Consider the following 24,091-nt stretch of genomic DNA (forward strand, 5'->3'; position numbering starts at 1 on the left):
GACATACAAATAGGCCGAGAGACAGACAGACAGACCGAGAGACAGACAGACAGACAGACAGACAGACAGACAGACAGACAAACAGACACATACAGAGAGACAGACACACAGACAGACACACGCGCACACACACACACACACAGACAGACAGACAGGCAGACAGACAAACAGACACATACAGAGAGACAGACACACAGACAGACACACGCGCACACACACACACACAGGCAGACAGACAGACAGACAGACAGACAGACAGACAGACAGACAGACAGACAGACAGACAGACAGACAGACAGACAGACAGACAGACAGACAGACAGACAGACAGACAGACAGACGGACGATCTGTTTACATGGTTGTTGTTTTGTGTACACTTTGAGACTCACGTGTTTCTATGGTGATGGCGAAGCTGGGCAGGCTCTGTCCTGTGTGCGTGGTCGCCATGGCGCTGACGTCAAAGGCGGAGCCACAGGGCAGCCCGGTGAGCATGCAGGAGAAGGGGGCGGGGCCAGAGGAGGTGCAGTTATGCGGCTGTCTGCTCTCCCCCAGAGCCCAGACCGTGTACTCAGCTGCCCGGTTCGCCGCACTCCAGCTCACGTTGAAGGAGGAGCCTTCTACTCCCAACCACACGGCGGGGGAGGCGGCCAGATCGGTGGGCATGCAGGGAGCTGATTGGACAGAGAGAATGACCCTGCGTTACCATAATAATAATAATAATAATACATTTTATTTGGAGGCGCCTTTCAAAACACCCAAGGTCACCTTACAGGGCATAAAAACAGAACAGTCAAGATTAAAACAACGATCTTGGCAAAAGTGTCAGTGGAGTTAAAAACAAGACAAACAATGTAAACGTATGAAATATGAAACAGTGGCACACAGGGTGCAGTTATAGTGAGTATGCCCAGTAAGCAAGGCAGTTAAAAGACAAGGTTAAGAAAATAATAAGATAAACAACAAGAAGTATAAAAAACAGTGAAGTTAAAATAACAGACAAACAAACAACAGGGGGTATTGGGCAGTGATGGAGGTTATAGTGAATATGCGAGTTTGAACAGATGGGTTTTCAATTGTGATCTGAATGATGAGAGTGAGTCTGACTGTCGGATGTGCGGGGGCAGGGAGTTCCAAAGTCTGGGAGCCGAGCAGCTGAACGCTCGGGCACCCATGGTACTGAGGCGTGAGCTGGAGAAGAGTCCAGTAGAGGATGAGCGGAGGGTGCGGGAGGGGGTGTAATCTTGGAGGAGGTCAGTGATGTAGGTGGGGGCTAGATTGTGGAGGGCTTTGAAGGTGAGTAAGAGGTTTTTTTTTTTTTTAAATCAATCCGGTAGTGCACAGGGAGCCAGTGTAGTTGAATGAGGACGGGGGTGATGTGGTGGGATGAGTTTGTGCGGGTGATGATCCTGGCAGCGGAGTTCTGGACGATTTGGAGTCTGTTGATGAGTTTGGTGGGAAGGGCGTGAGGAGAGCGTTACACTCCGTTACAGTAATCGATCCGGGATATGACAAATGAGTGGACCAGGGTTTCTGTATTTGATTGGGACAGGGATGGGCGGAGTCTGGAGATATTACGGAGGTGAAAGAAGGCAGACCGGGTGGTGTATTTGATGTGTGGTGCAGAGGAGAGGGAACCGTCCAGAATGACACCGAGGCTTTTGACTTGGGGGGGAGAAGGGTACAGGGAAGCCGTCGATGGTGATGTTTGGAACTGGGGTGTTTTGTGATTTGGTGAGGGTGGATTTGGAGCCGATGAGCAGGGCCTCAGTTTTGCTGCCGTTTAATTTCAGGAAGTGTCTGCTCATCCAGCTCCTAATGTCCTCAAGGCAGGTGGTGAGGGAGGTGGGGGGAAGGGCAGTGGTGGGTGTGGAGGAGATGTAGACCTGTGTGTCATCTGCATAGCAGTGGAAGTGGACCCCATGGTGACGGAGGATTGTGCCCAGGGGAAGGAGATAGATGGTGAATAGGAGGGGACCCAATACTGATCCCTGGGGGACACCCAGTGAACAGCTGAACACCCTGACTTGTGGGTCTTGAGTTGAACAAACTGTTGTCTGTCAGTGAGGTATGATGTAAACCAGGAGAGTGCGACACCACACACCACACCAGTGATCCCAATGCCAGCCAGGCGGTCCAGGAGTATTGGATGGGAGATGGTGTCGAATGCCGCACTGAGGTCGAGGAGGATGAGGATGGTGAGAAGTCCAGAGTCAGCTGCACGGAGGAGGTCGTTGGTGATTTTGACAAGGGCTGTTTCGGTACTGTGTTGTGGGCGGAAACCGGATTGAAAGGGTTTGTGGAGATTGTTTGTGTCGAGGTGGGATTGCAGCTGTGCAACAACCACCCTCTCAAGGGTTTTTGAGATGAAGGGAAGGTTGGAGATGGGCCTATAATTATTTAAGTCGGCTGGGTCAGCACCAGGTTTTTTGATCGTCCATGACAACTCATAACCGTTTCATGCTACTTCCTAGAACTGGAAGTAGAACTGAACTGTATGCTACGTATTCGGTACAGTATAAACCTACTCTACTTATTATATTGTGTGTGTGTGTGTGTGTGTGTGTGTGTGTGTGTGTGTGTGTGTGTGTGTGTGTGTGTGTGTGTGTGTGTGTGTGTGTGCGTGCGTGCGTGTGTGTGTGTGTGTGTACCAGTCTCCTTGGTGTGTGTACTGCAGGCTTGGTACAGTGTGTGTGTGTGTGTGTGTGTGTGTGTGTGTGTGTGTGTGCGTGTGTGTGTGTGTGTGTGCGTGTGCGTGTGCGTGTGTGTGTGTGTGTGTGCGCGCGTGCGTGTGTGTGTGTGTGTGTGCGTGTGTGTGTGTGTGTGTGTATGTGTGTGTGTGCGTGCGTGCGTGTGTGTGTGTGTGTACCAGTCTCCTTGGTGTGTGAGCTGCAGTTCCAGTTGCAGCCTCTGTCGTTGCAGGGGAGCACCACCACGCCGTAGTGTTCGTCACAGTTCAGGTTGGAGAGGACGCAGATCGGCGCTGTGTCGTTACAAATGATGAGGTCTGAACTCGCCGCCCGCGTCTCATAGAGCTCCGCCCCGCGCACCGCCGTCCACGTCATCTCCAGCGTCTCCGTGGCGATCAGGGAGATGGAGACGTCGTCTGGACAGCAAGGCACTGTGGGAAGACAATAGAGAAGTGTCCTGTCGGCCTCTACTTTCTGACATCACATCGTCATGGCAACGAAAGGCAAGAAAACCCTTTGAGTAACTTATATAGGGTGTAGCATAACTTACAGGTGGTGTAATATAACTTATGGGTGGTGTAGTATAACTTACAGGTGGTGTAGTATAACTTACAGGTGGTGTAATATAACTTATGGGTGGTGTAGTATAACTTACAGGTGGTGTAGTATAACTTACAGGTGGTGTAGTATAACTTCTAGAGGGTGTAGTATAACTTACAGGTGGTGTAGTATAACTTACAGGTCGTGTAGTATAACTTACAGGTGGTGTAGTATAACTTACAGGTGGTGTAGTATAACTTACAGGTGGTGTAGTATAACTTCTAGAGGGTGTAGTATAACTTACAGGTGGTGTAGTATAACTTCTAGAGGGTGTAGTATAACTTACAGGTGGTGTAGTATAACTTACAGGTGGTGTAGTATAACTTACAGGTGGTGTAGTATAACTTCTAGAGGGTGTAGTATAACTTACAGGTGGTGTAGTATAACTTCTAGAGGGTGTAGTATAACTTACAGGTTGTGTAGTATAACTTACAGGTGGTGTAGTATAACTTACAGGTGGTGTAGTATAACTTACAGGTGGTGTAGTATAACTTCTAGAGGGTGTAGTATAACTTCTATAGGGTGTAGTTTAACTTACAGGTGGTGTAGTATAACTTCTAGAGGGTGTAGTATAACTTACAGGTGGTGTAGTATAACTTACAGGTGGTGTAGTTAAACTTACTGGTGGTGTAGTATAAGTTCTAGAGGGTGTAGTATAACTTACAGGTGGTGTAGTATAACTTCTAGAGGGTGTAGTATAACTTCTAGAGGGTGTAGTATAACTTACAGGTGGTGTAGTTTAACTTACAGGTGGTGTAGTTTAACTTACAGGTGGTGTAGTATAACTTACAGGTGGTGTAGTATAACTTACAGGTGGTGTAGTATAACTTCTAGAGGGTGTAGTATAACTTACAGGTGGTGTAGTTGAGGAGTCCCGGTGGGCTGGACCCTGCCTGGTTGGAGCCGTAGACGTTCATCAGGAACCCGTAGCCACACTGGCAGTCGAAGACGCAGAAGGCGGTGGTGGTGTTGCAGGTCTGCTCCTCTTCATCGTCTCTGGTGACGATGGCCTCGTAGGTGTCAGCGAAGTTCACGGGAGCCCAGGCCAGAATACAGATCCCTGGCTCCTCCTCCGTCACAGACAACGAATAAGGACGACAGGGGACTGGGGAGGGTGTCAACAGATACAATTAAATACTAGTTACAAGAATCATGTTCTGATTATATGAGTGGTCTTATAGAAGTATCATGTTCTGATTATATGAGTGGTCTCATACACGAATCATGTTCTGATTATATGAGTGGTCTTATAGAAGTATCATGTTCTGATTATATGAGTGGTCTCATACACGAATCATGTTCTGATTATATGAGTGGTCTTATAGAAGTATCATGTTCTGATTATATAAGTGGTCTCATACACGAATCATGTTCTGATTATATGAGTGGTCTTATAGAAGTATCATGTTCTGATTATATAAGTGGTCTCATACACGAATCATGTTCTGATTATATGAGTGGTCTTATAGAAGTATCATGTTCTGATTATATGAGTGGTCTTATAGAAGTGTCAGGGTCTGATAATGGTCTTATAGAAGTGTCAGGGTCTGATAATGGTCTTATAGAGGTGTCAGGGTCTGATAGTGGTCTTATAGAAGTGTCAGGGTCTGATAATGGTCTTATAGAAGTGTCAGGGTCTGATAGTGGTCTTATAGAAGTGTCAGGGTCTGATAATGGTCTTATAGAAGTGTCAGGGTCTGATAATGGTCTTATAGAAGTGTCAGGGTCTGATAATGGTCTTATAGAAGTGTCAGGGTCTGATAATGGTCTTATAGAAGTGTTACTCACCGGTGATGAAGGGCTCGGGGTCAGAGGACAGGCTGGGACCGGCCAGGTTGGAGGCGGTGATCTGGACCGTGAGTGTCTGTCCACAGCCCACGGGAGCCAGGACACAGGAAGTGGAGGTCGAGTTACAGGAGAGGCCGGTGTTGCTCTCGACTGAGTAGTGGGGCATCCCCATGGTGTCCTGTCCATCCTCCCAGGAGACCAGCAGCCCTGCTACACCTCCAGACGTCTCCATAGACATGTTGACCACCGTGGGCGTGGGCGGACCTGCCAGTCACATTACAACAACACAACCAGGCCTGCCAGTCACATTACAACAACACAACCAGGTGAGGCCTGCAGTTCACATTACAACAACACAACCAGGCCCGCAGGTCACATTACAACAACACAACCAGGTGAGGCCTGCAGGTCACATTACAACAACACAACCAGGTGAGGCCCGCAGGTCACATTACAACAACACAACCAGGTGAGGCCTGCAGGTCACATTACAACAACACAACCAGGTGAGGCCTGCAGGTCACATTACAACAACACAACCAGGTGAGGCCTGCAGGTCACATTACAACAACACAACCAGGTGAGGCCTGCAGGTCACATTACAACAACACAACCAGGTGAGGCCCGCAGGTCACATTACAACAACACAACCAGGTGAGGCCTGCAGGTCACATTACAACAACACAACCAGGTGAGGCCTGCAGGTCACATTACAACAACACAACCAGGTGAGGCCTGCAGGTCACATTACAACAACACAACCAGGTGAGGCCTGCAGGTCACATTACAACAACACAACCAGGCCTGCAGGTCACATTACAACAACACAACCAGGTGAGGCCTGCAGGTCACATTACAACAACACAACCAGGCCTGCCAGTCACATTACAACAACACAACCAGGCCTGCAGGTCACATTACAACAACACAACCAGGTGAGGCCTGCAGGTCACATTACAACAACACAACCAGGTGAGGCCTGCAGGTCACATTACAACAACACAACCAGGTGAGGCCTGCAGGTCACATTACAACAACACAACCAGGTGAGGCCTGCAGTTCACATTACAACAACACAACCAGGTGAGGCCTGCAGGTCACATTACAACAACACAACCAGGTGAGGCCTGCAGGTCACATTACAACAACACAACCAGGCCTGCCAGTCACATTACAACAACACAACCAGGCCTGCAGGTCACATTACAACAACACAACCAGGTGAGGCCTGCAGGTCACATTACAACAACACAACCAGGTGAGGCCTGCCAGTCACATTACAACAACACAACCAGGCCTGCCAGTCACATTACAACAACACAACCAGGCCTGCAGGTCACATTACAACAACACAACCAGGCCTGCCAGTCACATTACAACAACACAACCAGGTGAGGCCTGCAGGTCACATTACAACAACACAACCAGGTGAGGCCTGCAGGTCACATTACAACAACACAACCAGGTGAGGCCTGCAGGTCACATTACAACAACACAACCAGGTGAGGCCTGCAGGTCACATTACAACAACACAACCAGGTGAGGCCTGCAGGTCACATTACAACAACACAACCAGGTGAGGCCTGCAAGTCACTCACATTACAACAACACAACCAGGTGAGGCCTGCAGTTCACATTACAACAACACAACCAGGTGAGGCCTGCAGGTCACATTACAACAACACAACCAGGTGAGGCCTGCAGTTCACATTACAACAACACAACCAGGTGAGGCCTGCAGGTCACATTACAACAACACAACCAGGTGAGGCCTGCAGGTCACATTACAACAACACAACCAGGTGAGGCCTGCAGTTCACATTACAACAACACAACCAGGTGAGGCCTGCAGTTCACATTACAACAACACAACCAGGCCTGCCAGTCACATTACAACAACACAACCAGGTGAGGCCTGCAGGTCACATTACAACAACACAACCAGGTGAGGCCCGCAGGTCACATTACAACAACACAACCAGGTGAGGCCTGCAGGTCACATTACAACAACACAACCAGGTGAGGCCTGCAGGTCACATTACAACAACACAACCAGGTGAGGCCTGCCAGTCACATTACAACAACACAACCAGGCCTGCCAGTCACATTACAACAACACAACCAGGCCTGCCAGTCACATTACAACAACACAACAAGGTGAGGCACAGAACATGTGGTTCTAAGTCTTCCAGCATGGAGGCTTGTAACCACGGTAACCTCATGTCAGCACAGCGGTCGAGTAAAGCGCTGGAAGAGTATGATATTACTGTTCCTGTACGTTTATTTTATTATTGCATTTTGGTTGATATTTCTCACAAAACGTAGCATCCATGGACGTTCCATGAAAGCCACCTCTAGCCTAAGTACATTCTCAATATCTTTATAATCTCACAACAAAAACACACAAAGGCTCCAGCCACAAATACAATACTAACTAAACTAACTAACTAAACGAACAATACTAACTAAATAAATCAGTAACTCAACTGTATTTCATTATTCATAACAGCATTTTAAAACTTTTTTCTTAAAAGTATATTTGTTGCTGATTATCATTACATTCACAATCACATATAATCGTATACAATTCCAGTATACAGCAGGTCTATCTATACATTACGGTTCTCTTAAGTGCATTTGTTCTTGGTAGAGGTAGATTAAAATGAAGACCCACGGCGTGTCTGGTGACATAGCCATGTCGTGTGTGTATGTGTGTGTGTGTGTGTGTGTGTGTGTGTGTGCGACTGTGCGTGCGTGCGTGCGTGTGTGTGTGTGTGTGTGTGTGTGTGTGTGTGTGTGTTTTGTGTGCGTGCATGTGCGCCTGGCTTACGTGTGAATTGCGTATATCCAGAGGCGAGTTCCCCCGGCCGGCCCTCGGGGTCCCAGGCGTGGGCCTGGATGCTGTAGGACCAGCCGGCCGCCAGGCCAGTGAAGTTCATGTTGGGGCTGCTGCTGTTCTGTTGCAGGTCGTCTCCAGCAGAGGGCGTCAGTGTCACCGTGTACAGCTGGGCGTGGGCCACAGGGACGCAGGACACCTCCACGATGGAGTTACTGGGGGAGGAGCTGCTCAGGAGAGGCGCGGCCAAGACTGGGGGAGGGGGGGGGATTAAAGACGCAATCGTGTGTTTAACCAGATACATGAATGAATGAATGAATGAAAACTTTATTTAACAGATTGCAGAATGGGTACAATACAGTACGGCTCAATACATACAATTGTTAAGGGGATGCAGACCTGAGAAAGACGTTTGTCTTGTTTCCATCAGGGTCCCCCATTTTCAATTCATATAGACATATATGACATACATGACATACAGATAGTCAGTACTGCTACATCTATACATTTATGACATACCAGATTTGCAAATACAGTGCAAATACATGCTGGCTACACCCTGAGCCACCACACCTGAACTACAACTGTACACATGTTATTATGGGATATGACAGTCCAAGGATATTGTCCAACTCCATGTCCAAGAACGAGTGCACTAAAACTCTAATTTGTGATGTCATCAGGTGTAAAGTCTGAATAGACAACGAGAGAGAGAGATGGTAAAGATGACTCTGAGATGGTAAACATGACTCTCAGTCATAGGAGAGATATGAGGACTGTGTGTAACTAGGAGAGATATGAGGACTGTGTGTAACTAGGTGATATGAGGAGTGTGTGTATGAGGACTGTGTGTAACTAGGTGATATGAGGACTGTGAGTAACTAGGAGAGATATGAGGACTGTGTGTAACTAGGAGAGATATGCAGACTGTGTGTAACTAGGAGAGATATGAGGACTGTGTGTAACTAGGAGAGATATGCAGACTGTGTGTAACTAGGAGAGATATGAGGACTGTGTGTAACTAGGAAATATGAGGACTGTGTGTAACTAGGAAATATGAGGTAAACTGACAGTAATGTAATCTTCTGGAAGGTGATCTCTGTCCATACAAGGTAACATGATGATTGTCAGCAGATACCAGACAGTGGAGGTGAAACTGCTCCTGGCAGAAATCAGAGCCTGGTTTACAAACACTGGCCCCACGATGTTCTCACCATATGGTTTGTCGTCTTTTACAGAAAGGGGTGAGATTCTGTTACCACGGATACAGGAGTGGTCCCCTGGGCCGCTCTCAGACAGAAACCGTGTTTACCTTGAGGTGAACCTACATGGATCTATCTGGGCTTTCCTATTGTAAAGTCTAGGGATTAGGTGACTTGTGCTGGGGGGGGGGGGCGGGGGGTTTACTACCGGTTTCCATATCTTTTGTCTTCTTTTCTTCTATATTTTCTATCTGGTCTTTTCTTCTATCTTATCTATCCTTTCAGTTCTTCCTGCCAGAGGCCATCAGGCTCCACAACCGTGGGCAGGGACTTCTGGAGAACTAACGGTGGCAGACCTCGAGAACTACTATGAAGGTCTGACCACTAGATGTGTCTGACTCTTACTACCAAACCTGCACGAACTACAATGCATGACGTATATATCATGCCAGTTATGGCACCTGTGTATACTATACAGGGATATATATATAATATAAACAGGTATGTATAAAGGGAAGTGAACAGTGATATAGATATAATATACACAGGTATGTATAAAGGGAAGTGAACAGTGATATAATATAAACAGGTATGTATAAAGGGAAGTGAACAGTGATATAGATATAATATACACAGGTATGTATAAAGGGAAGTGAACAGTGATATAATATACTGTATACATGTATGTATAAAGGGAAGTGAACAGTGATATAATATAAACAGGTATGTATAAAGGGAAGTGAACAGTGATATAATATATACAGGTATGTATAAAGGGAAGTGAACAGTGATATAATATAAACAGGTATGTATAAAGGGAAGTGAACAGTGATATAATATATACAGGTATGTATAAAGGGAAGTGAACAGTGATATAATATAAACAGGTATGTATAAAGGGAAGTGAACAGGGATATATGCCGATATATCCAAACGGTTGTAGATAAATATATATATACAGTATATACATTTTTTTTTTGTTTTTTTATACAGTATACAGTATTACATTATTACTGTACATGCTATCATACAGGTATGTAAACTGTTATTTCTGGGTAGACTATAGGTTGAGGTAGAGTAGGTCTTTATGATTACAGTGCAAGGCAGTTGTAATTGTAACTGAATCTCAGTTCAATAGAAACATTCTTCTTTGTGATGGATTTCAGCTCTGACCTCTGACCTCTGGACGTACTCACGGGTTCTGCTGCTAACAGGCTGGGACGGCTGGCTCCGGCCGCCCTCGTTCACAGCGATGACGCTCACGATGTACTCTGTGTAGGGCTGCAGAGAGCTCACCACCGCAGGAGAGCCCGACACGGGGGACTCTTGGAAGAACGTGCCGTCAGCAGTCTCAGCGCGCACCTTCGATCACATTGGATCACATTAGATCACCTTAGATCACGTGACTAGATTACACTAGATCACACTACAGTAGATCACATTAGACCACATTAGATCACATTAGATCACACTATATTACACTAGATCACACTACAGTAAATCACATTAGACCACATTGGATCACATTACATCACCTTAGATCACACTAGATTACACTAGATCACACTACAGTAGATCAAATTAGACCACATTAGATCACATTAGATCAACTTTGATCACACTATATTACACTAGATCACACTACAGTAGATCACATTAGACCACATTGGATCACATTAGATCACACTATATTACACTAGATCACATTAGACCACATTGGATCACATTAGATCACCTTAGATCACACTATATTACACTAGATCACACTACAGTAGATCACATTAGACCACATTAGATCACCTTAGATCACACTATATTACACTAGATCACACTACAGTAGATCACTTTAGACCACATTGGATCACAGTAAATCACCTTAGATCACACTATATTACATTATATTACATATATTACATTATATTACATTATTACATATATTACATATTATTACATTATATTACATTATATTACATTATTACTATTACATATATTACTAAAGACTCATCTCTTCTCCCTGGCCTTTGACCAGAGCTGAGCCTGCCTCCTAGGTCATTACTTTTAGTCCTTGTATGCCATATTTTTGTAATCTGCTGCACTTTTCTTTCTTTTATTCTTCTTTTATTTTTTATTTCTATCTAAACCCCTGCATGTATTTATATTTGCATTTTTTGCACTATTATATTTAGTATATGTATTGTATATGTATTTCTTGCTCTATGCTCTTATCTGTGAAGCACTTTGGTACAGTCACAACTGTTGTAAATGTGCTATATAAATAAACTTGATTATGATTATGATTATGATTAGATCACACTAGATTACATTAGATTACATTCGATCACACTAGATTACATTAGAACATTATATTACATTAGGTTACCTTATACCACTTTAGATTAGATTACACTAGATTGCATTAGATCACATTAGATTAGATTACACTAGATGACATTAGATCACATTAGATTAGATTACACTAGATTACTTTAGATTCTATTAGATTCTATTCGATTACAGTAGATTTGATTATATTAGATTAGACTGGATCAAATCTGATTAGATTAGATTAGATTAGATTAGATTAGATTAGATTAGATTAGATTAGATTAGATTAGATTAGATTAGATTAGATTAGATTAGATTAGATTAGAGAATCTTGAGTAGGACAGAACTGAGCCCTACCTTGTAGCTGGAGGCCCCTATCACTGTGGTGAACTCCACATTGAGTCTGTCGCTGTATTCTGACATCACACTGAGGACCCTGGAAACATCTGGAGCTGGAAGAGAAAAAGATAACTCATTAGACCACAATGCACTGGAGCTGGAAGAGAATAGAACTCATTAGACCACAATGCACTGGAGCTGGAATAGAAGATAACTCATTAGACCACAATGCACTGGAGCTGGAAGAGAATATAACTCATTAGACCACAATGCACTGGAGCTGGAAGAGAAGAGAACTCATTAGACCACAATGCACTGGAGCTGGAAGAGAATATAACTCATTAGACCACAATGCACTGGAGCTGGAAGAGAAGAGAACCCATTAGACCGCAATGCACTGGAGCTGGAAGAGAATAGAACACATTAGACCACAATGCACTGGAGCTGGAAGAGAAGATAACTCATTAGACCACAATGCACTGGAGCTGGAAGAAGATCAGTAAAATATCTCTCTGAGGAGAGAGAACATCTATCTTTATATCAATCAAGTCAAAGTTTAAATACAACATCTATCTCTATATCAATCAAGTCTAAGTTTAAACACAACATCTATCTCTATATCAATCAAGTCAAAGTTTAAACACAACATCTATCTCTATATCAATCAAGTCAAAGTTGAAACACAACATCTATCTCTATATCAATCAAGTCAAAGTTTAAACACAACATCTATCTCTATATCAATCAAGTCAAAGTTTAAACACAACATCTATCTTTATATAAATCAAGTCAAAGTTTAAACACAACATCTATCTCTATATCAATCAAGTCAAAGTTTAAAGACAACTGATTTGCTTATAATTCAAAGTTGAATAGAATCTACTATGAGTTCAACCTCGTACCCAGATATCCAGAGACATGACAGCTCACCTGTGGGAGCCTCGATGGTGAAGCTGTCAATCTGTTCGTTGGTGCTGTTCAGGACCTCCACCAGGACGGTGTAAACGGTGTTTGGGGCCAGGGGGGTGACGGAGCCCAGCGCGGTGTTTGGGCCAAACACTTGCCAGATAGAGGGGCTGTTGGGAGGACTGGTGGGCGTGAGGGTGACCTTGTAGGAGCTGGCTCCAGTGTGAGACGTCCACTGCACCATCATCATCTTAGATGTCGCCGCTCTGATAACCGCGTGGAAACCTGGCGATGATGACGTTTCAACAAGAAACATTAAGTTACATTTAGTAAATTAGTCAACAAGAAACATTAATACAGTTACATTTAGTCATTTAGTCAACAAGAAACATTAATACAGTTACATTAATTTACCTGTAGTCTTACAAATTCAGCAGGAGGGGTTCACCTCTATATATAATATAATTATAATACCTCATCTTGAATAACTTCGCAAGTCAAAAATATATATACCTAAGTATATTTTCTGAAATTATTCAGCATTCAGAATGTATATGTATTCAGAAATTATAGTAAAGTTGTTTTAAGTTGTACCTTTAACATGTGTTAAAAGTTAAAAGATGTGCTTAAATGTATTGAAATTATACTTTTGAGGTATTTCTGTTTTTCCAAAATAGTACACTGTTTAAGTGTATTAAGATTACACCTATAGCATATTCATGACTATCATATTAAACATGTCCTTTGAATTAGTACATGAAAACACATAAGAAGAAACAAAAATAGCTAGATTGCAAGTCTCAGAAAAGTACTTAGGGGTAGAAATATACTTGTACAGACACACGTTATATACTAAAGATATACATATACAATATAAACATGAGAATTTAAATCAAGGATTAACAATGATGAGATTATATCCTAACAAAGGAAATTACATTTACTAATAGCATCATTACATTCAACTAATGGAAAGCATCACATTTAGTAATAGCATCAAGTATGTTGAGCCATTATGACACACCTGTGTGAGTTTAGTTTATGACATCACTACTGTCTACCAGTGTGTACAGTGTACTAACATGGCCATCACAGTGTCATCAGCCTCTAACAGAGAAAACCACACGTTTCTCTAAGAGGAACCAGTTCTAGAGTGGAAATACATGTTGGATGTTAGTTCTAGAACAGTCTCTCAAAATACATCCTGACCAAACCTACTGGCTGAAGAAGAAAAGGTTCACTCAGAACAACAGCAATGTTTGAATGAAATACTTCTACTGTATTACTATAGTACACATGACTGCAGTATCTCAGTTCTAATGGAGCAACATCAACATACCTGTATGAGACGCAGTCTGAAAGAGAAGGTACATAACATGTGTTAATCACAGTCTGAAAGACAATTCTTCTAATATAATGTGGTATTTCTTAATTTCTATGAAATGAAATGTGAAAGACTTCACCTGTGTGATCATAAAGGACATAAAGGCTAAACCCAACAGCCAGGAGGAAATCATTCTGCTGCTCTGCTGCATTCTGTCACTCTTCAGTTAATACTCTCTCTCTTCTCTCTTGATTCTTTTCTTTCTCAGATTGACGTCTGTGTTCATAGAAATACTAGTGCTGCCCCGCCCACTGGAGGCTAACATCCAATCAGAGACAGGCAGAGATGTACCTGGGGGCCGGTAGCGGATATAGCAGGTGTGTACGTATATCAGGTCTGTGATATCTGCCTACAGGCCACTCATTGATACAGATCACATGTTCAGCCATGAAGAGAAGTCTCAGGTGAAACCAAGTAATACAACCTCATCTGCCAGTGGACATGATCAAGACTAGTGCCTTGTCTCCATTAACTATGTTCAGCTTGGCTGGGGCTTGCCGTGGTCTAGTATGGTACGGTATGGGACCTGCACTGGCTCCCCATCGCCGCACAAGTTCTTGACTTGGCATATTGCACAGCAAAGGGAACGGCTCCCGCCTACCTCCGGTCAAAGAACCCTACGCTCTACATCTTCTAACTACACACCCTCAAGAGTAAGACCCCATCTTCTGACCTCAGACCCACCCCTATCCGAGCTCCGGGAGGGTCATCAAAGAGAAGCCGCCTATTCTCGGTCCTTGATCCACAATGGTGGAATGAACTTCCCACCACAGTTAGGACAGCCGAAACCTGTCCAATCTTTCGCTGTTGACAAAAAACACACTTCCTCAATCCATATCTGAAATGAAAAAACACTAAACACTAAAACAACACTAACCTTCTTACTGTCTTCTACTATCATGCACTCTTCCTATACTAATACGTCTTTACTACTATGCACTCAACACTGCAGCACCCACGTTTCAACACTATTTGATGAACATTGTTACTCAGCTGAAAGAGTTGTACCCTTCCTGCTGACTTGTCGTACAGAACTTGTAAGTCGCTCTGGATAAAAACATCAGCTAAATGACTAAATGTAAATGTGTGGTTTGGTTTGTGCCTCCATTAACTATGCTCAGCCTGGCTGGGGCTTGCAGTGGTCTAGTATGGTACGGTATGGTTGGGTTTGTGCCTCTATTGTTACTAGGCAACCTTTCAAAATTCACACCATCAACTGTATTACACAAATTAAACCATGATGATACAACAGTCCCAGCCGGCTTTGACCAGGTTGTGAAAGGTGTCTGTCTCAGCCAGGTCTGGCCAAGTTGTGAAAGGTGTCTGTCTCAGCCAGGTCTAAAGACAATGGAAAAGCTCACTGTGCGGCAAACAGGCCACAGCACTGCAAAACCCTGGCTAGTGGAGACAAGGCATATAACTAACTAACTAACTAACTAACTAACTAACTAACTAACTAACTAACTAACTAACTAACTAACGTACTAACTAACTAACGTACTAACGTACTAACTAAAGGTCCATAAAGGTCCACTTTACACAAATGTTTAAATTATTTACCAGATTTACTCTCCCAGTTTCCACTTTAAATAAATAAATGAATTAATAAACAAGTCAAACAGAACTATAAAGGGGGTGATTTATTTTGCACATAATCTCACACACATCCAAAAACAAATCCATGAAATTATTTGGATGAAGAAATAGCAACACCTTATCTTATAGTGACTGCTACCTTATCATTTCATTGAGATGTAATTAACACAACACCTTGTCTTATAATGACTGTTACCTTATCATTTAATTGAGCTGTAATTAACACAACACCTTGTCTTATATGGACTGCTACCTTGTCATTTAATTGAGCTGTAATTAACACAACACCTTATCTTATAGGGACTGCTATACCTTATCATTTCACTGAGCTGTAATTAACACAACACCTTGTCTTATAGGGACTGCTACCTTATCATTTAATTGAGCTGTAATTAACACAACACCTTGTCTTATAGGGACTGCTACCCTATCATTTAATTTAGCTGTAATTAACACAGAACCTTGTCTTATAGAGACTGCTACCATATCATTTCACTGAACTGTAATTAACACAACACCTTGTCTTATAGGGACTGCTTATCATTTCATTGAGCTGTAATTAACACATCACCTTGTCTTATAGGGACTGCTTATCATTTCATTGAGCTGTAATTAACACAACACCTTGTCTTATAGGGACTGCTACCTTATCATTTAATTGAGATGTAATTAACACAACACCTTGTCTTATAGGGACTGCTACCTTATCATTTAATTTAGCTGTAATTAACACAACACCTTGTCTTATAGGGACTGCTACCTTATCATTTAATTGAGCTGTAATTAACACAGAACCTTGTCTTATAGGGACTGCTACCTTATCATTTCACTGAGCTGTAATTAACACAACACCTTGTCTTATAGGGACTGCTTATCATTTCATTGAGCTGTAATTAACACAACACCTTGTCTTATAGGGACTGCTACCTTATCATTTAATTGAGCTGTAATTAACACAACACCTTGTCTTATAGGGACTGCTACCTTATCATTTAATTGAGCTGTAATTAACACAACACATTGTCTTATAGGGACTGCTATCATTTAATTGAGCTATAATTAACACAACACCTTGTCTTATAGGGACTGCTACCTTATCATTTAATTTAGCTGTAATTAACACAACACCTTGTCTTATAGGGACTGCTATCTTATCATTTCACTGAGCTGTGAGGAGAACGGGGGAGAACGGGGATGGTTGTCACACTTTTTACTCTAGTGTGAATTGCTCATCATCAAAACATCTTCCAATAGTCATTCCTACATTAAATTGAAGCTTAAGATGTTGGCTTGAAATGTGTATCCCTCTCATTTTCCAACATATTGTAACAAAGAGGAAATTACCTATCAAAGACACTCTGACACATTGTGACAACCAACCCCATCACGGGGATGGTTGTCACACACTATGGGGTTGGTTGTAACTATGTGTTTTAATGGAAAAAAATCTTAAATAGAAGGCAAGAAGGAAGAACTCAATTTGAAAGTTGAATTGCATTGACAAGTTGACAAATACATAACTTAATGCATCTTAACATGAACATAAACAGGAAAGACATCTTTAGGCCATCCTATATAACAAAATAAGAACAAAATAAATAGGCCTAACAATAATAGCCAACACAACTAGGCTACACTCATTCACTATCTGAGTTACAGTGATGACAACTAAGCAGAGCTTGTGTGCACACTGGTTGCACATCCAACACTTCTCCCATACCTCCCCTGAACGGCTGTTGGAGAACGTTTCCATACAAACCAAACAAAAACAATCATCTTCATCTGATGAAGACTCCTCCTGTCTCTTTCTTTTCTGTTTCTTCTTCTTGCTGGCTGCCTTTTCCAGCTGGGGTGGAGTACACTGGGATGTACTAGGCTTGGCAGGTGGTCTAGGCTGGGATGTATATAGGCTTGGCAGGTGGTCTAGGCTGGGATGTACTAGGCTTGGCAGATGATCTAGGTTGGGATGTACTAGGCTTGGTAGGTAGTCTAAAAATGTGTTAGTTAGTCAACAACAATCTAAACTATAGCTTTCCCTTCACACTTTTTAAGGGTAACAATTGTTTCATTATAAACCAATTGTGTAAAAGCCTAGAACAAAAATACTGAGGAGCTGAATATTTACAATTCGACTTGAAAAACACAAAAAGTCCTCTCACCTAAAGTTCAGCTGTCTTACTTCAAAGAAGACTATGTAGGTGAGCTCTGATCGCAATTCTGGACATTTCCATACCAAAATATGGGAGAAAGCGCCTTTTGGTAGCGAAATACAATGAATGTGACAACCTACCCGTGTGACAACCATCCCTGTTCTCCCCTAATTAACACAACACCTTGTCTTATAGGGACTGCTACCGTATAATTTCATTGAGCTGTAATTAACACAATACCTTGTTATCATTGAGCTGTAATTAACACAACACCTTGTTTTATAATGACTGTTACCTTATCATTTCATTGAGCTGCAATTAACATGTGTGTAATACATGTGATCTGAAGAGTCTAGACAAGTTTGCTGATGACACAGTTGTGGTGGGCCTGATCTCTGCAAACGATGAGAGGGCCTACCTGGGAGAGGTAGAGAACCTGGCGCTGTGGTGCCGGGAGAACAGCCTCTCCCTGAACGTCAGCAAAACGAAAGAGATGATTGTGGATTTTAGGAGGTCGGGGCTAGGGACTACAGCCCCCTCAGCATCGACAGGGCACCGGTCGAGAGAGTGAACAGTTTTAAGTACCTCGGAGTCCACATATCCGACTTGACATGGACCACACACATTGACAGTGTTGTGAAGAAGGCACGGCAGCGCCTCTACTTCCTTAGGCGCCTAAGGAAGTTCAAAATGAGTCAGAAGATCCTTAAGAACTTCTACTCATGCACAATAGAGAGCATCCTGACTGGTAACATCGCCTCCTGGTTTGGGAATAGCACCGCACACGACCGCAGCAGACTGAGACTACAGAGAGTGGCCCGATCAGCCGAACGCACAATTGGAGGGGGGCTGCCCACTCTCCGGGACATCTATACCAAGCGTTGCAGCGCCAAGGCTGAGAGAATAACTAAAGACTCTAGTCACCCAAACAACTGCCTCTTTGCACTGCTGCAGTCAGGCAAGCGCTACCGGAGTCTCAGGGCCAGTACAGAGAGACTCAGAAGGAGCTTCTATCCCCAGGCCATCAGGCTGCTCAATGACTCATCATCATGTAACATCATCAACCCATCCATCTCTACACTCATTGCACACACATCCACATGCACACACTCACTTTAAACAAACACTCACTTTAACACTACATTATATTGATCTATTATTAAAAGATTTGCACTACATTCCTCATTTGCATTTGCACCTTGCCTTAAAGGGGAACTCCAACATTTTGGGAAATTAGCTTATTTAACATCTTCCCTGGAGTTAGACAAGAAGATACATACCTTTTTTGTCTCTGTGCGTGCATTTTAGCTTTGGGAATAGACGCTCCGTTAGCATAGCTTAGCTTCATCACTGGAAGTGAGGCAGGACAGTAGCCTTACAGTGCCTTACAGTGTATTGCAAGGTCTGACATTGACCAAATTTGATATGCATGACCTTGGTGGGCTCTAGGTCAACTCCTGAAAAGGGGGTCAATGTCAGACCTTGCAATCAAAAGTTAGGGGGCGCACTGAAATTATGGCAAGGGTTATTAGCCCCCTAACTTTTGATTGCAAAGTCTGACATTGACCCCCTTTTCAGGAGTTGACCTAGAGCCCACCAAGGTCATGCATATCAAGTTTGGTCAATGTCAGACCTTGCAATACACTGTAAGGCACTGTAAGGTACTGTCCTGCCTCACTTCCAGTGATGAAGCTAAGCTATGCTAACGGAGCGTCTATTCCCAAAGCTAAAATGCACGCACAGAGACAAAAAAGGTATGTATCTTCTTGTCTAACTCCAGGGAAGATGTTAAATAAGCAAATTTCCCAAAATGTTGGAGTTCCCCTTTAAAAGTTGTGTACCTCATTAAGTCTGCATTTGTACCTCATTGTTTTTCACTGTACTTAGATTGTAATTAGATTGTACATTAGTTTGTATATTGTATATTGTATAGTGTTATTCCTCCTTTACTTTTTTTACTGTATGAAGCACATTCTCAGGGGCTCATACAGAAGAAAGCATTTCACTGTGAAGTACATGTACGTTTATATGTGACAAATAAAAACAAACTTGAACTTGAACTTGAACTATGTGAGGGTAGAATCTAGTATTCTGTGTGTAATACATTTGAGGGATCTTCTATGATTTCATGGGCCATAAAATCTATTTGTAGTGTAACTTTTGGTTGATGGATTTGCTGATTATCTTTGAGGCGATTTTAAGGAGGCTAGCCACACTTTTGCCTCAGGATTTAGCTTGGACTGTGATGCCAGACGATGATGTAGTACTGGATACTACTACTACTACTACTACTACTACTACTACTACTACTACTACTACTACTACTACTACTACTACTACTACTACTACTACTACTACTACTACTACTACTACTCAGTCCCGGCGCCATGGGCGGGCATTAGGGGGCCGGGCCCGCCCACTGAGTCAGCTGTGCCCACCCTGGTAAATTTTTATTTTTATTTTTTTGTCAATCAAAGTCAACTATCCAAATCCTTAGTCGGGGACAGCCCTAGTGGGCACTGATGTCAACAACAACACTACTGAAGCTAGCACGGCACTCTGTGAGAATTCGTTTTCTACCCTCAAGAACGTCTTTACAGAACATCGCCTTAGTATGCTTCATCGACGCAACTAAGGCCAATTTAATTCAGTTGGCATTTGAGAAGGACTTAACAAAAAAGTTCAGGAATGAGTGGAGGGGCAGTGTTTTAAGAGGATTTCACTCTGTCCCCAAACGCCGCTTGCCGCTCTACTAATGATGGTGAGTAGCCTGTGGAGGAATTTTGTTTGCTTTTTTATGCACCTTATTTTTGTCAGTTCAGTTCAGTTTGTCAGTGAATTCAGAAGTGTTGAATAAATGGAGACTTTTCAAAGATATAGAATAGAATAGAAATGTATTATCCTGAGGGAAATTTGACACTGCAAATCACTCAACATTAAACATTTAGACAGAACAAGTCACAAATAAGAATAACAAAACAAATGGCCTAAGAATAGAATAAAATTAAATAGAATAAAAATAGAATAAAAGATACAGTAAATAAATACAGTAAAAATATACTGAAGTCTACAGTAGGTGTAATAATGCACAGTGCTGTTTAAAAAGTAAGAGTCCAGGAAGATGGTAATTGTCACTCTGTGCTCAGTGATGCAGTGAGGCACAGTGATGCATTGTATAGTCTGATGGCTGTCGGAATGAAGGACTTCCTGTGCCGTTCAGTGCTGCATTTAGGTAGTGTGAGCCTATAACATGCTCCTCCTGTCAGCCAAGTCTGTGTATAGTGGGTGGGAGGGGTTTTCCCTGATGGCCTGAAGCTTAGCAAGGTTCCTCCTCTCCGCCACCCTCGCTAGAGTCCAGCTCCACCCAACCACGCTACTGGCCTTCTTGACCATCTTATCCAGCCTGTTTGTGTCCCCTGCTCTCAGTCCGCTGCCCCAGCAGGTCTGTTATATATATCCGTTCAGTCTGTTTTTGTATAAGTGAAAGTTCTTAAGATGGAGAGAAATTAGATTTTTCAATTGCCTCTCTGCTGTTTAGTTCAGCACCGTGGGCAGCGCCAAGCAAGCCACAGCGCCGCTGTCCCAGCTGAAACGTATAAAAGGGAACCTGTGTTGAAAAACCATTGTGCCCCCCCGAGAACATTTTATGCCCCCCCACTAATTTGTTTCTGCAGCCTGGTCTGCTACTACTACTACTACTACTACTACTACTACTACTACTACTACTACTACTACTACTACTACTACTACTACTACTACTACTACTACTACTACTACTACTACTACTACTACTACTACTACTACTACTACTACTACTACTCAAGTCAAGTCAAGTCAAGTACTACTACTACTACTACTACTACTACTACTACTACTACTACTACTACTACTACTACTACTACTACTAATAATAATAATAATAATAATAATAATAATAATAATTCATTACATTTTATATAGCGCTTTTCTAGACACTCAAAGCGCTCCCCACAATGTAGGGTGGAAATTCCTTCACCACCACTGGTAGCACCCAACCGTGGGCTACGCAGGCTCAATGGCTGCCATACACTGGCACCAGGCACACATCACACTACACAATGGCTAACGGCTCAGGAGACAGGGATTGATAGCAGCCAATTAAGGGGAAGGGATGATTAGGTGGCCTTCATGTCAGAGACCTGATTGGGAATTTGGCAGGAACTGTTACACCCCCAGACCAGCTCTGGTCTGAGAGAATCAATGCCCCAGGGTCATGCCGCCATCTAGCGGTCATCTGCAGAAGCTGCAGTCAACATTGACCCTACTTGCTCATATTAATAATATTTTGTTGTGGCAATTAGTGTCTATGTTAGAAGTGTTGTCTGTTTAGGTTTTCTCTGTGTTGGCATTTTGATTCTGTGTGTTGTATTAGTTTAGTCCTTGTTCCGGTATTGTTGATTATTGTTTTAGTTCTAGTGCCTTCTTCCCCCAGGTGTTTTCCATTAGTAATCAGTGTTAATTAGTGTCTGTATTTATTGCTTGTGGTTTATTGGGATCATTGTGGCGTCATTGTCTCGTCGTTTTCCCCGTGTCGTGCCTGCCTTCCCTGTTGTTGTCAAGTGAGTACTAGTGCCTTTCGTTTGTATTGTATTTTGGATTACTCAGTAAAGCTCCCTTCATCAAGTATCACCCTTCGTCTCTGTCTCGGTTCTCTCTTCCTTGTCTGCAACTGTGTTCTCCTCACCTTCATCGTCACCCCCGTTCGTAACAGAATGACGCCACCATCTAAGAGCACAGCAGACAAGGTGGCCGATACCATGACGATCATCCGTAGCATGGTGGACGGTGATCTGGAGCATTACTCGCCTGCCAAGTGGGTATTCTTGTTCCAGATGATCGACAAGGTCGCAACGGAGAGTCCGACACAGGAGCCAGGGTTAAGGCCGACCACGTCGCTGCCCTCATGGATGGGTTTAGGTCGCTCGCTACTACCCTACCCACCAGCCGAATCCCAGGTATGGTTCCCATGGCTAGCGTAGCTACGTCAGCTAACCTGTTCCCCATTGTTAGCACAACCCCATTTGCTAGCTTTCCCCCCGCAGCTAGTCAGCCAGCTAGCATAAGACTCACGGTCAGCCTAGCTCCTGAAGCTAACCAGACATCCACAGCTAGCACAGCCCCGCCCGTTAGCTTAGCTCTTGCAGCTAACCAGACGTCCACAGTTAGCACAACCCCGTCTGCTAGCTTAGCCTCCGCAGCTAGCCAGGCTTCCCCAGCTAGCACAGTCCCCACTGCTAGCTTAGGCTCCGCAGCTAGCCAGGCCTCCCCAGCTAGCACAGTCCCCACTGCTAGCTTAGGCTCCAGATTCATGGTCAGCCTAGTTCCTGAAGCTAACCAGACGTCCACAGCTAGCACAGCCCGCCCGTTAGCTTAGCTCCTACAGCTAACCAGACATCCACAGCTAGCACAGTTCCGCCCGTTAGCTTAGCCCCCGCAGCTAACCAGGCCTCCCCAGCTAGCACAGTCCCCACTGCTAGCTTAGGCTCAAGATTCATGGTCAGCCTAGGTCCTGAAGCTAACCTGACATCCACAGCTAGCACAGCCCCGCCCGTTAGCTTAGCCCCCGCAGCTAACCAGGCCTCCCCAGCTAGCACAGTCCCCACTGCTAGCCTAGGCTCAAGATTCACGGTCAGCCTAGTTCCTGAAGCTAACCTGACGTCCACAGCTAGCACAGTTTCGCCCGTTAGCTTAGCCCCCGCAGCTAACCAGGCCTGCCCAGCTAGCACAGTCCCCACTGCTAGCCTAGGCTCAAGGTTCACGGTCAGCCTAGTTCCTGAAGCTAACCAGTCGTCCACAGCTAGTACTGTCCCGCCCGGTAGCCTAGCCCCTACAGCTGGCTCAGGCCCCACGGTTAGCCTAGCTCCCGCAGTTCGCAGACCTCCGAGGCCTAGCAAGGCTCAGAGGGCGAGCGGGGCTAGTACCGCTAACAAGGCCTCCACAGCTGATCCGGCCGTCGCTGCCAGTCTGGTTCCGGTCGGTGTAGCTCTGGCTGTCACCGCTTCCCCTCCGGTCTCCACGTCCTGCCCAGCCGCTACGCCTGGTCCGGCTGCTACACCGGTTCCAGGCCCTTCATCTCCGGATCCTACGCCACGACTCGCCGCCGAGACCGGTCCGGTCTCCATGCCCTGCCCAGCCTCTACACCTGGTCCGGCTGCTACGCCGGGTCCCGGCGTCTCAACTGGTCCTGGCTCGTCAACTGGTCCTGGCTCCCCGTCTGGTCCAGCCCTACGCCGTGATC

At 44.0% G+C, this 24,091-nt stretch overlaps 1 protein-coding gene across 1 annotated transcript in view; it reads right to left on the reverse strand.

The window, feature by feature from the left end:
* fndc7a (fibronectin type III domain containing 7a) overlaps window positions 1-22,630 on the reverse strand; it is a gene marked incomplete at both ends in the record, with an annotated part of 28,899 nt that extends 6,269 nt beyond the window's left edge. The window contains 10 exons of the mRNA XM_084311254.1: window positions 391-672; window positions 2,868-3,119; window positions 4,142-4,393; window positions 5,077-5,340; window positions 7,907-8,164; window positions 10,311-10,476; window positions 11,797-11,891; window positions 12,709-12,969; window positions 14,024-14,039; window positions 22,538-22,630. Of these exons, the coding sequence (XP_084167380.1) occupies window positions 391-672; window positions 2,868-3,119; window positions 4,142-4,393; window positions 5,077-5,340; window positions 7,907-8,164; window positions 10,311-10,476; window positions 11,797-11,891; window positions 12,709-12,969; window positions 14,024-14,039; window positions 22,538-22,630 (1,939 nt within the window). The remainder of the gene's footprint in view (window positions 1-390; window positions 673-2,867; window positions 3,120-4,141; window positions 4,394-5,076; window positions 5,341-7,906; window positions 8,165-10,310; window positions 10,477-11,796; window positions 11,892-12,708; window positions 12,970-14,023; window positions 14,040-22,537) is intronic.
* Window positions 22,631-24,091: the final 1,461 nt, after the last annotated feature.

The sequence above is a fragment of the Notolepis coatsorum genome (assembly GCF_963971535.1).
Source record: "Notolepis coatsorum genome assembly, chromosome: 3".
Classification (NCBI taxonomy): Eukaryota; Metazoa; Chordata; class Actinopteri; order Aulopiformes; family Paralepididae; genus Notolepis; species Notolepis coatsorum.